Below are 13,490 nucleotides of genomic sequence, written 5' to 3' on the forward strand. Positions count from 1 at the left end.
TGCACAGAGAGAGGCAGTCCTAGTTTCAGAAAGTCAAACAGGACAGAGCATTAAAAATAAAAACACACACACACTTCTGTAAGAAATGATAAACAGTCACTTTATTGTGTTATGTCACAAACAGTAAAAAGAAGAAAAAAAAAAAAGTTTCATCTTAAAGTTGTTGGAAAAAGATTTGTTTCACATGGTGAAAACACAAACACACGGCTCCACTTTAGGGTTCAATCACACAAGCTGGCTCCTCTTCATCATCATTCTCTCATCTCTCCATCTTCTTCTTCTTCTTCTACACCTCTGATGTACAAAACATTGTTGCACCTGAGCAGAAAACATGTTTCCATGAACGACTGCAAGGATTTCAAACGATTATTTACTTTTTGAGGGCGTTTCTTCATCAGGCGGTTTCCATACCTGACGAGCACTTCACCCAGATGACCCGCCAACGCTCCGTCCACATACTCCTCCGTGTTTGCCAGCTGTCAGACATCATACAGAAAAGTCAAAACCTCAAACCTTCTCTTCATTTTTCTACCAAATTAAAGATTTGTTAGATTTTACGTTCATTCTGTGGCGCCCTCTGCTGGATTAAACAGTAAACTACTCATAACGTTTAGTTTAAAGATCAGCTCTGATCATCTTAAGATCTAGTGTCAAAGCCTTCCCAGTGGTTCTAATTATGATTACCCAGTTTGTTGTTGTGGCGAAACTGTTGGTACAGAGCAACCCCGCCCCCCTTTCCCTCGGAGCAGGGAGCTTGTTGCCCGCCCACCATATTTTCAACGTCACAAATACGATCTTAATCAAAAGGCATTTTGTCTTCTGCTCCTGATTCATTCTTCATACGTGTTCTCCATCATGAGAAAGATGCCACAAGAATATTAAAAAAAAAAAAGATCTTATGGATTTCTTTGCTGTTTCCCAAATAACCAAATGCAAATTTTCTGTTCTTTTCTACAAATGTTAAAAGATTAACCTTTAATTCCAGCACCCAAGTTTTCATCTAAATACTTATATTTTTCTGTCATTTTTTAACTAATATTTAACCTGAGAAAATTCACTCGACAAAGAATCTACTTTGGAATTTCAGGAAATTAAACATTTTAAAAACAAGTCCAGATATAAGACTTTTTTCTGAAGAGCTTAGAAAAGCGTAAGAAAAGATGTTACTGTTATGGTGGCGTGTCACAGTTTGGTAAAAACCCATTCCATCTGAGGATTTCTGCAACAATCATGTACTTTTCCTGCCGTTTATCACTTTTTTTCTACAAACTAAACAAGTAAAATGTTTATGGTAATTTCCTCTGAGTAAAACACAACAAATGTATTTCTTTTAAAATCTCATAATAAAAGATGACAAAGTTAAACAACAACCTTCATCTAAACAACAAGAGTTTCTTAGCAAAGGTCAAATTTCATGAAATCTAAATATACAAAGAATTATGTAAAATATGGAGAAGCAACACCGGTTTGGTGTGAGAGCTTTAAGGGTCTGAAATCTCAATTTTTTAAACAGATTTCTTTTATTCTACATGTGCTGCTATCTAAACAATAGAACAAAATGGTTTGATATGTTTTGGTAAGAAAAGTTGTTCCAGATTTAGAAATGCTAGCCAACTTTCATGCAGTATCAGGCCGCTGCAGCGACTGACTTACAGACTTAATTGCTCAGTGAAGGACAAAAAAGCTAAATTTGGAACATTTTTAGTTGTGATTACTACGGATAACCCTGATCAAAAAATGAGCATCACAGATAAATACTTAAAAAAAATAAGTGTTTAGAGTTGTTTTGACTTATTTACTGTTTAAATAACAATGTGAGACAACATTTATGATTTGGTTTGAATGACTTCATTGGTTCAGAGAAATGTTTTGTTATTTGTGCCCAGAATAATCTTATTGTGAAAAACCAGAAGTGTTTTCATTTAGAAACTGTATTGAGTTTGTTTTTGACTCTTGGATGAAGCGGAAAGTTCCTGATCAATAATTGCTGAACAGGATCGTTTAGCAAACTCAAAAAAGCCTCCGTCATCTTTGCAGAGGCTGTCACTATGCGACAGGAGCCATTTGACCTTTTTTTAAACGACTTTTTTTTATTAAAATGTTATATGATAGGATAGTTAGAATTTTTGAAAAAAATTGTAAACTGGTACAAGAAAAGCTGCTAATTGGTTTTCCACCAACAGTCGTCTAAGTTAATGCTCAGAATAGAAGACTGAAAACACTGTTGGTCATTTAGAAACATGTATAATAATAACAAACTGAGTACGATAAAAACACTCTTGACTAATTTAAAATAGATTGAATAAATAATTGCATTTACTTTTGAGTAGTTTGCCTCTGTGTTGCAGCTGCATTTTAAAATCCCAGAATAAACCCTGATATAGTTGTGAATGAAGCTAGAGTTGCTTTTACCTGCATGTTCATGTATCCGTCCACAGACACCAGGTAGCCTTTGTACTCCATTCCCCACTTCAGCTTCACCATCACTGGTTTCCCTGTCAGGCCGTTCAGGAAAGGCTTTGGGTTGAGGGGCAAACTCTGCGGCAGAGGGGATTGAAACCTTACATCAAGTCTGCAAACATGACGCTTTTCCCTATGAGATATTTAGAACTTTAAGTATGCGGGTTATTCATGTTATGGACAGTCTCCACGTCTGATTTCTTTACACCACCAATCATCAACAGGAGCGACTGAAGAACCAATCTGGACTGCATTAAAAAAATAAATTGAATAATTGGGAAACAGTACATAAATTCGGTTTTGGAGCAGTTTAATTATTCAAATGACCTATATACTTCTATTAATCTGTTGTATAATGTTCGACCACACTACTACCTGCAGAGGAACGTCATAGTTTTGTGTTGTTCCGACGGACGTTCATTTTCTGATACGGCAACACGTTACCCAAAACAAACAACACTTTAGTAAAAGCTCACTTGAATATCTAACCGTTTCATTTTTAAAGTTTTGTTTTTAGTGTAAGTTTGTTTTCCCCTACGAGCTGTGTAAACCAGTTATGAATGGGATGCTAACATGGCTAGCATAAACGAGCTAACTCTCTTAAATTCTTTGTTTTAACAAACTTCAATAAACCCAAAGGCCGTGTGAAATTACATATTTGAAGAGTTACTCACCATTTTGCTCGATTAAGTTTAGACCCGATTAACAGTAAATTAGAAGTTTATTATGTCTTCGTCACAAAAACGTTTTAGCTTCACAAACTAGAAGCACGCTTTGCCGCCGACAGGAAACGGAAGTGGCATCGAGCTTTTCGCCGCGCCTCACGTCGCCCCCTGGCGTTCTGGATGTATTAGTGCAACAAAAAGACTCGGACTATATTCTGATCACATTCCAGTGCATCTGCTTTATAAAGTCATAATAAAATAATCATAAATAAAATCAGTTTACAAAATGACACAACATCATTCACACAATTAGTAAACAACAAAAAATAAACAAACTATGAAAAAAAACATAAATAAACTATTTTATAACAATGAGACAAGACCAAATGTCAAAAAATAAATAAATAAGTGAAATTAAAAATGATTTATAATCAGATAATATAAAACCCAATGGAATTATAGAATTGTTGTCATCAGCTCCAGGCTGCTGACAACATGTGCTGACGAACTCTCACATTCTGCTGTTTATTTGAAAGGCTTGCATTACCGAGCTTTAATGTAAGAAAATGATTTTAGTTTTGTAAATGTTTCATTTGAGCCTGGAGCTGGAGAAGATGCCAAAACTGTGGATGACATCTCACCATACAGGCACTCACACTCTGTATCAACGCCAGGTAGATTTCACGTTTGCTACAGAGGAATCATGGTGCGAGGCGGTTACCAAGGAGGCAATGGCTAAGTAAGTAAGCTGAGAAGTGTTTATGACATATAGATTGTTGGGAAAACAGTGCGAGAATCAATGTGTGAGTTGGTGGGTCTCATCTTCAGAAGATAGATAGATAGATAGATAGATAGATAGATAGATAGATAGATAGATAGATAGATAGATAGATAGATAGATAGATAGATAGATAGATAGATAGATAGATAGATAGATAGATAGATAGATAGATAGATAGATAGATAGATAGATAGATAGATAGATAGATAGATAGATAGATAGATAGATAGATAGATAGATAGATAGATAGATAGATAGATAGATAGATAGATAGATAGATAGATAGATAGATAGATAGATAGATAGATAGATAGGGTTGGTTTCCCTTTTGGCTTTTCCCATCAGGGGTCGCCACAGCGAACGAGTCGCATGGTAAACTTGGCAATGTTTTACGCCGGATGCCCTTCCTGACGCAACCTTCTCAAAGCAACCGGGCTTGGGACCGGCACAGAAGTAGAGAAGGGAACAGGGAGCAGCCCGGAGTCGAACCCTGGTTTCACGGACGGAAGGCGCCGCAAACCAGCACGAGCTAAACCAGCTCCCTATATATCTATATATATATATATATAAAATTTAAAAAAACGCCCCTCTCACCCTCCGTGGGTGCTTTCTCCTCCAAGCTCGGGTCCTCTACCAGAGGCCCGGGAGCTTGAGGGTCCTGCGCAGTATCTTAGCTGTTCCTAGCACTGCGCTTTTCTGTACTGAGAGGTCTGAGGTCTTTCCAGGTATCTGTTGTAACCACTCCTCCAGCTTGGGGGTTACTGCCCCAAGTGCTCCAATTACCACAGGCACCACTGTCACCTTCACTTTCCAGGCTTTCTCCAGTTCTTCTCTGAGTCCCTGGTATTTCTCCAGTTTCTCATGTTTCTTCTTCCTGATGTTCCCATCACTTGGCACTGCCACATCCACCACAACGGCTTTCCTCTGTTCTTTATCCACCACTACAATGTCTGGTTGGTTCGCCATTACCATCCTATCAGTCACGATCTGGAAGTATATATAGATATATCTATATCTATATATATATATATGCGTTGAAATGACGTGTAGAACAATTTCTCCTTTTGCCGCCAGCTTTTTCCTGAAACTGTGATGTGTTTCTGGGTAGAAAGGCAACTGACTGTCATTTCTGGGTCTCCTGCTGTCGGTCTGGACGCCTCTTCCTCCACATTTTTCTATGGGTTGAAGCTCCAACATGAGGCAAGTTCAAACCTGAGATGACAAATAAAAATTTCATCCGACTTTGTTCAGTAAACGGCCGAGTTCCTCAGAAAATGACTCCTGCGTTTTGGGTGCATGTTTGAAATACTTGTGTCTTTGCATCACTGAGTCTGTTTACTCACCGGGACGTTTTTGAGTGTAATTAGGCCATCCATCAGTGAGTCATTATGGCATGAAGACGGCGATTATGTGTGCTCAGAGAAGACCTGGGGCCTGAACTTCACCTTTCATCATACTCAGACATTACTGACCTGTACAAGTTTGAAGAAAAAAAATGAATGAAACTGTATAAAGCAGCTAAATAACCACAAATATGTATAAATAAAGTTCTTACAAGACAGACAGCAACAACAAAAAAGATACTTTTGTGCACAATTCCTTTGAATATTAAGAAAAAGTGACAAAAAAGATGAAAAAGAGATTTGAAATTTGTATAGTAAAGATGTTTACCAAAACAATTTAACAGCAGAATCATTTTTAATAAAGTTTAGGAGAAAACATACCTTAAATTGGTGCACAATAATCAGACTTACAAAGACAGAAGAAACCTTTCAGAAAAACAGAAAAATAATTTTAAAAAAATCTGTTTTAGAAATGGAATTTTATAAACAAAAATCAGCAGAAACTGTTCAAAATGAGCTCCAAGGAAAGCAACAAAAGTAAAACAAAAAATGACTGCAGAAAATAGTTACAAATAATTAAATGAGTAAAAAGAGTTTAGAAAAAATGTAATTAATAAAAACCAATGGTGCAATTTACCCTGAAAGTAAACGTTTGGTTTACAGAGCATAAATTAAATGACCTCCTGGACATGCGCTCAATGTCCTCCTCAGAGGTGATGAAGATCAAACGTCTGCAGCTTTTCTGCTGCCAGCAGGAGGACAGAGAAGTGAGAGAACCAGGACGTCCACTTCACTGAATGCAGGACCACATGTGAACAGGTGCGATAGTTTAACTTGGCTCACTGCTTATTGGACACGGGTCACATGCACTCAAAGCGGGTCATGGTCCAATTACACAGCGGACAGAATGAGAAAAGCCATGCTGTGTTCAGTGGAGCTGCTTTCAAGTGAGCAGAGGAAACTGCACCAGTGCTGATCAGCAGAGGGCGCTCTAAAGCCTGATCACATGGAAGGTGAAGCTTTGTGGGCAACACTATTCTACCAAATAGACCCTAATTTTAGGGAAAACCCTCCCACCCTTCATTTCTTCACAGACAGAACGTTGTTTAGAGCAGATCATGAGGAAAACAGCAGCAGAGCTTGCAGCTTCTTGGTCGATTGACCCTTTTCCACCTGCATCAGCAGGACAAGCAGCATCACCTGGTGACCCAACCGTTCAGACAAGATGTTCTGTAGCAAACAGCTTCTGCACAGGTGGTTCGGCAGGGTTTTTTATCATCCATAGTACATAGTCACAAAAACATTTAAATATCATTCTCATGTAGGTTACAAATGAAAGCAAGAATCACAGAAAGCTGAAGCTGCTGAGTGTTTTACAGCTAAAGCTTTGAACCCATTTTAACACCTTTTCTTCTGCTTGTGTTTCACTTTTGTCTTATTATAAAGCCACAATTTTGTAGCTTCCAATGCCATAAAAACTGCCCTGAGTGTTTCAAACCTTTTTCTTCGCTTTGACATGTCCAGTTTCATCAGCAGGAGCCTGGAAGTGAGTCACAGTGACTTGAATTAGATGCGCAGGAGCACATATATGAACTAAAACATACGGGTCACTAGATGGAGGAGATTTTTGGTAGTTTAAATGTTAAGATGGAGAATAATCAAACTAAAAAAAGACTATTTCAAAATTGTTAACAGACAAGGAAAAAAACAACAAAATGTATTTAGAAAATGAGCTGTGAGGGTAAATGTAAAGTTTTTGTTGTAGTTTTTTTAAATACTGAATCTGGTGAAAAGTGTGAACCCAGATGTCTCAAAACACCACTGTGCTTAAACACACATTATTATGAGGGGCCGTATAAGACATTATTTATTCTGAACCATTCACATTCATACATTCTTGCTCTCACAGTCATATATACTCTCTTTCGCATACATATATTCTCTTACGCATCCATATATTCTCTCTCTCACATTCATACATTCTTGCTCTCACAGTCATATATACTCTCTTTCGCATACATATATTCTCACTTGCACATCCATATATTCTCTCTCTCGCATGCATATATATTCTCTTACGCATTCATATATTCTCACTTGCACATCCATATATTCTCTCTCTCGCATGCATATATATTACTTTACACATACATACATTCTCACTCTCATTGTCACTCTTAAAAAAGAATGTATGTATGTGAAAGACAAGTATATATGAACGTGTGAGGAAGAGTTTATATGTGTGTGTGAGAGAGGAGTATGCATGAAACGGAAGTTACTTTGCATGAAAAGGAAGGCACTTTGAATGACAAGGAAGGCACTTTGAATGAAACGGAAGGCAGATGATTTCTCGTGCTCTGATTGGACGAGAGGCCGCCACCTCCCATTTTGAACACACTCTAAACCCTATCACTTGTACTGACTCATAACTATTAAGGTTACACAACTTAAATGTCATTTTGTAGTTGATTCAACTATAAAGTATTAAGCTCTATCAAGATTTTTTCAAATTTAACTTAACAGTGCTAAATATTTTAAAGCTTATTTGTATCTGGCACTCAAAAATTTTAAGATCCGTGAAGTAGCGTTATGACGTCATCACGTACTGGTGGGAGGGTCTTTCGTTTTCTCTACGTTAGCTCAGGTGGCCATGTTGGATTTGCCGAATGCGAGTATGCGACGTTTGAAATTGAAAGTCGAGCATTTTATTTTTCTGCAAAGCGTTGCGATTTCGTCCCGCTTCAAGACGCCCCAACCTCGAGTTTTTTTTTTCATCCGCCTCATCGCTGATGGTGCCGTCTTGTCTTCAGCCCTGATTTAATTTGGTAAGTATCGTTCATGGTTTATGAATGAATGCTTTAAAAATGCTCTTATACTACCGTAAATGTGGTTTACTGTTGTTTAAACATATGTGTGTTATGATTGTTTTAGAGATTAATGTGGAAATGTATACATGATGTTTGTCATAGCAGACGTCGTATGGCGAGCCAAACCCAAAATGCATTTCTGCCCGTAAGTTACGACAGTGATGAGGTTTTTTTTTTTTCAGAGGTAGAAATGATCTGTTATGCTGCAATCACACTAAACGTGATCCGCGTGTGAAATTCGCGTTGGAGGCCTCTGTCTGTGGCTAAAGTTTGCTGCTGGACATTTGTCCAAAAATGTCACTCAAAGCCTCTAACGGTTGTGTGGGAGGAGCTACCGCCAACAGTTTTAAGCCTGGTTGCTACATGAAAGCATTGGGTTTTGAATGCAGCTTTAAGCTTTTATAAATCACTGATCTCCGTTATAAAAAAGGTTTTTGTAAAAATAAATTAATCAACGTGCTCGTGTTGTGTTAAGGTACCGAACTACAGAGTGTTCAGTGTTTCACCTCCAGGTAGACGCCAAGGCCAGCGAGGTAACTTGTCTCCTGATCAGTTATTTGTCTAGAGCTATTTTAAAAAAACAAAAAATGCAATGGGTTGTGTAGTGCAATAAATGTTTTTTGATCAGAATATAATTGAAACATTTTTTAACATTGAAAAATCTCTTTTGGACTTTTTCAGATACTGAACTTCAGAAACTGAACTTCAGAAAGTTCACCAGAAAGTCACCATTTCACCAGAAAAGAGGTGTCAGTGGGTGAGTTTTATACTTATTTAATGCATTCATCCTGAACTATTACCATTATTAGATTTATACGGCAGCATGGAAACATTTATGCACATTTTAACTAGCCAAAGGTCTAAATAGAGCTGAAATTATTTACAATTTAACTAAACATATTTAGATTGCAGGCTGAAGGTGGCACAATGGAATGGAGGTGCAAGTTGTGTTCTGTTACTTTGGCACTATGCAGTACTACATATAATACTGCAGTACTACATAGCAAATATTCCAAAGTGTTTCCACTGCCATGTATGTGGAGACACTTTGGAATATTGTCATGTCTTTATGACAGTATATTACAATAATAAAATGATGTTGCATTAGCACCATTCCATCATTTGAAACCATGAAAACTCATCTGTCAAGATCTGAAATGGATTTATGTAGAGTAGATGCAGTCAGAGGAAATTGTGCAGTTTTTACATGTTTGTGTAACTTAAAGCTGCCCTTTTCTGAGACTAAGTCTACCAAAACAGACAGGAACTGGCCAGCTTGGTTAGGATTTATGACCTCCAGGTGAATTTCTAATGTGCATAATTCAAAAACGGATAACAAATCATTTGTAAACAGCTGTAAGAAGCCACGGTGTAACTTGCCTTAAAAATGACTTTGGGTCTTTGACCTGAAGTGGATCATGCCATGAACACTGTATTGTACTCTCACTAGAAATAGACATCTAGAAAAGGTATCATTTTATTATTTCTTAAAGTTCCTTAAGTAAATATTGGAAGTGTTTGCTCTGCATTTGCTTCAAAGGTAATGGATATTTCTTTTTATTCTTTTAGGACCAGCGTGACGTGAACATGAGACGGGCACTTGTCCTCCTTGCACTTCCTGTTTATCTGCATGAAGATGCCTCCAACTTCTTCAAGACCTGTACAGTAAGTGCAAACGACTCCCTGTCAATGGTTTTCACTAATCCTTTAATATTGATTGAGATTTTATTGAGTGACATAATAAATAGGGCAATTGTTTGTAGTTTGTAAACTGAGTGATATTTTTAAATGGTTTTAAAAATGAGACGGAAGATGAAAGGCGAACATCAGGGACTCCTGATTGGAAGGAGTGGAGTTTCGTTTACCTTTTCTGCTCCTGATCCATCATTATTTGAATAAAGAAAAATGAAGCTTTAGTCTTAAATTATTTTATAAATGTCCTCCTTCAGAAAAATGCTAAAGAACTTTTTAAAAACACAATTTTAATTGGAGTTGGTCCTTAAAACATCATAGCCAGTTGATTAAAAGCTAACAGAATGTTAGCATGAAAAGATTCCTATTGACAGATGGCAGGAATGTCAGTTTTGGACATTAGTGTGATGAATATCTTTGAGGGTCTGAACTCATCTGTGTTTTTTGTTTTGTATTTTCCAGAATACCAGACCTCACAGACACCTCTGTGGGTATCTTCTCAGTTGTCGTGGTGACGCTCCTGATGCTGCCGTCAGTGGTCCCACACATCTGGCTGACTAATCTCTTCTAACTCTTCGGGGACATCTATGCTCTGGACCTACAGCACCCCAAAAAACTTGAACTTGCCTTCATATTTATTCAGAATGCTGTCTTGAGCCTTGAGGACAGCAAACCACTGAAAGGACATTTATTGACGCTGAAGAATGTTTCGTTGAGTGAGTCTTCCAGAATGGACTATTTGTTGGTTTAAGTGTTATGTAACTAATGTGTTTTGTTGTAATCATTTGCTTTTTCTGCCGTAAAATACAAAACCAACTCTTTTTGTCAATATGTTGTGTGGCACTCTTATAATGCAGTTTTATTGCACTTATTGTTTCTTCATCCTCTTGATATTTGTGCTTTTTTTTAAAGAGCAATTAAAAAAAGTGTATTAAGCAATCACTATTGTGTGGCCTTCACGTTTGTTGGTTTTTATCAATGTTAGCCTTTAAAATGTAGTGGGGCAGTATCAATATCTCTGTTTAGAATACATTTTAAGCTGAAGAATTTTAAATATTTTCAATGCTACACATTTAATGAGTTAAAGAATTTATAAAGCATTTGAGTGAATTTTACATATTTTATGAGTTGAGTAATATAAAAATATAGTTAGTTAAAGCGTTTTTTAGTTGGAAAATATTAAAAACTTTAAGTAAATAATCTCTCTTTTATAAGTTGAGGAATCTTAATATTTTTTATATGAAATAATACAAATGTAAGCCAACTGACAATATGAATTTTAATAAATGTTAACTTAAAAGTTTTAATAATATAACTTAACTGTTGCGTAATCTGTTACAAAATAATTTTTAAGTTCAGTCAACTCGCTAGGGATTACAGTGCAGACGCTAACATGAACAAGCAAGAAATCCCAAATTAACAGACTTGTGTTGTGGAAAGGTATGTTTTTCAGCTAGCAGGAATAATCAAAGTATCCGTTCTCTGTTTCAAAATGAGATTGCCACAAAACCGTATGTTATCTCATACTGGAACAGCTTTGGATGTAGAATTCAGTGGGAAAAGGTTTGGACCCTGCCACAAAAGTATTTCATCACCAATAAAATCAGAGAAATTTCTTTCAAAATTCTTCACAAATTTTATCCAGTGAAACATTTCTTTACTAAGTTTAAAAAAGATCTGGACATAAACTGTTCATTCTGTCATTCCTCACCAGAAACTGTGCCTCATCTTTTTTGGTTTTGCTCTTTCACTCAACTATTTTGGAAAGATGTGATACATTTTATAAGAACTCATCTATGTGAAGATTATAGATTATTTTACGAGCATATTATTTTTGGATATTTTACACAAGAAAGACTTAATGCAGAAAAAATATATGTAGTTAATTTACTTATAATTATGGCTAAATACTTTATACACAAGTGTAAATATGCCAACAAAAAAACCGTGTGTTATGTTTTTCAGAAAGAAATGGTTTTGTATGTGAACAGTATTAAATCTTCCACTAACAAAAAAGCTGTCAGAACAGTTGAAACATGGTCTCTCCTGAAACTTTAACAGATTCCTTTGCCTTATTATTTTTGTTTTCTTTTTGCATAACCTGTTTTACATGGTTATCATTATGTTTTTTTGTTCATTCTCATGGCGAACGTGAAGATTGTATTTTGCACACAGTGGAGTTTTGTGTTTGGTATTTTGTATGTGCAAGATATTGTTAATAAAGTTTATTTTTTTTAAAAAACGAACCGGCAAGAAGTAGCCACGGGGGTCCTGCAGCCATCGGAACCTTAACAAATATTTCATCTCCACCTCACCGTTGCCTTTTTTAAGAAATGACAGCTGGTTTTCCCACATTTATATGTAGTTATGGATCGAAAACAAGAGGAATTTGTTTTAATGTAAATGCGTGTTCCAGCGTCTACAGGAAGTGTCGCCCATAATTCACGCAAAGGCTCATGGGGGCTAGGAATAAGGTGGATACGGATTTTCTGTTTCGGTGGCACTTCTATTACCATTATTGGTATTTGAGACATTCCTTTGTGTCTCTAGAGATGCAGACAGATTTGTGACCACTTGAGGTGAAGATAAAATATTTCTTAAGGTTCCGATGGCCTTCTTATTGGTTCGTGTTAGCGTCTGTTCAAAATGGGAGGTGGCGGCCTCTCGTCCAATCAGAGCACGAGAAATCATCTGCCTTCCGTTTCATTCAAAGTGCCTTCCTTTTCATTCAAAGTGCCTTCCTTTTCATGCATACTCCTCTCTCACACACACATATAAACTCTTCCTCACACGTTCATATATACTTGTCTTTCACATACATACATTCTTTTTTAAGAGTGACAATGAGAGTGAGAATGTATTTATGTGTAAAGTAATATATATGCATGCGAGAGAGAGAATATATGGATGTGCAAGTGAGAATATATGTATGCGAAAGAGAGTATATATGACTGTGAGAGCAAGAATGTATGAATGTGAGAGAGAGAATATATGTATGCGTAAGAGAATATATGTATGCGAAAGAGAGTATATATGACTGTGAGAGCAAGAATGTATGAATGTGAATGGTTCAGAATAAATAATGTCTTATACGGCCCCTCATAGCTTTATTAATCAAAGCTTTATTACATTTTTGGTATTTTATTGTGCTAGCTGAGCCTTGCGACAGAGTGGCGAACTGTGAGGGGCCAACCCACTGACTATATATGGGTACTGGACTGACTGAGTGTGACGTCAGCCATAGAAAAGGGTTTACATCCAGCTCCAACCAAATGAAGTCAATTCAGTCGCCTTTTCTTTAATTTTTTTTGGCGACACAGACATCGCCATGTTGGAGAGAGCGTCAGTGAATGATTCGTCCGAGTCAACGTTTAACCACTCTCACCAATCAGGACTGAACCCCTACCACTTGAAAGCGGAAAAAAACACAAAATCTTTCAAACGATTTGAACGTTTAACGTGAGACCACATATTTCTATTGAGGTGTCTGATCCGTGATTTCATGAATACGTTGAACCAATGTATTCATGAAATCAAGATGATCAAAAATGGTTAAAAAAAATAAAAGTATCAGAGCAAAAACGGTTGTTCTGACCAATGGAACGACAGAGGAACAGCTGTTTATTTCTTTATAAAAGTCTGTGGGTCACAAAGTCCAGTCCTCATATACAGTCAATACAGC

The 13,490-nt window shown here is 36.8% G+C and overlaps 1 protein-coding gene and 1 long non-coding RNA gene across 2 annotated transcripts; both read right to left on the reverse strand.

Annotated features, from left to right (window-relative positions):
* Positions 1–79: 79 nt before the first annotated feature.
* snrpf (small nuclear ribonucleoprotein polypeptide F) lies at positions 80–3,272 on the reverse strand. The gene is made up of 4 exons (XM_004083213.3): positions 3,135–3,272; positions 2,413–2,538; positions 412–476; positions 80–318 (listed from the first exon to the last, which is right to left on the reverse strand). Exons 1-4 carry the CDS (start codon positions 3,135–3,137, stop codon positions 252–254), a joined length of 261 nt encoding a protein of 86 aa, XP_004083261.1. The 5' UTR covers positions 3,138–3,272; the 3' UTR covers positions 80–251.
* A 1,613-nt stretch (positions 3,273–4,885) lies between these two features.
* LOC110017616 lies at positions 4,886–6,952 on the reverse strand. The gene is made up of 4 exons (XR_002293062.2): positions 5,887–6,952; positions 5,631–5,675; positions 5,250–5,378; positions 4,886–5,118 (listed from the first exon to the last, which is right to left on the reverse strand). It is a non-coding gene; the product is annotated as an uncharacterized LOC110017616 (long non-coding RNA).
* Positions 6,953–13,490: the final 6,538 nt, after the last annotated feature.

The sequence above is a fragment of the Oryzias latipes genome, chromosome 23 (genome assembly GCF_002234675.1).
Source record: "Oryzias latipes chromosome 23, ASM223467v1".
Lineage (NCBI taxonomy): Eukaryota > Metazoa > Chordata > Actinopteri > Beloniformes > Adrianichthyidae > Oryzias > Oryzias latipes.

Bases quoted from the DNA above. Each gene is read 5' to 3' on its own strand.
- snrpf (XM_004083213.3), bottom strand. The intron at 477-2,412 runs GTAAAAGCAACT...GATGTCTGACAG, and splicing joins ACGGATACATGAACATGCAG to CTGGCAAACACGGAGGAGTA. The intron at 319-411 runs GTATGGAAACCG...TTTTCTGCTCAG, and splicing joins CTGGGTGAAGTGCTCGTCAG to GTGCAACAATGTTTTGTACA.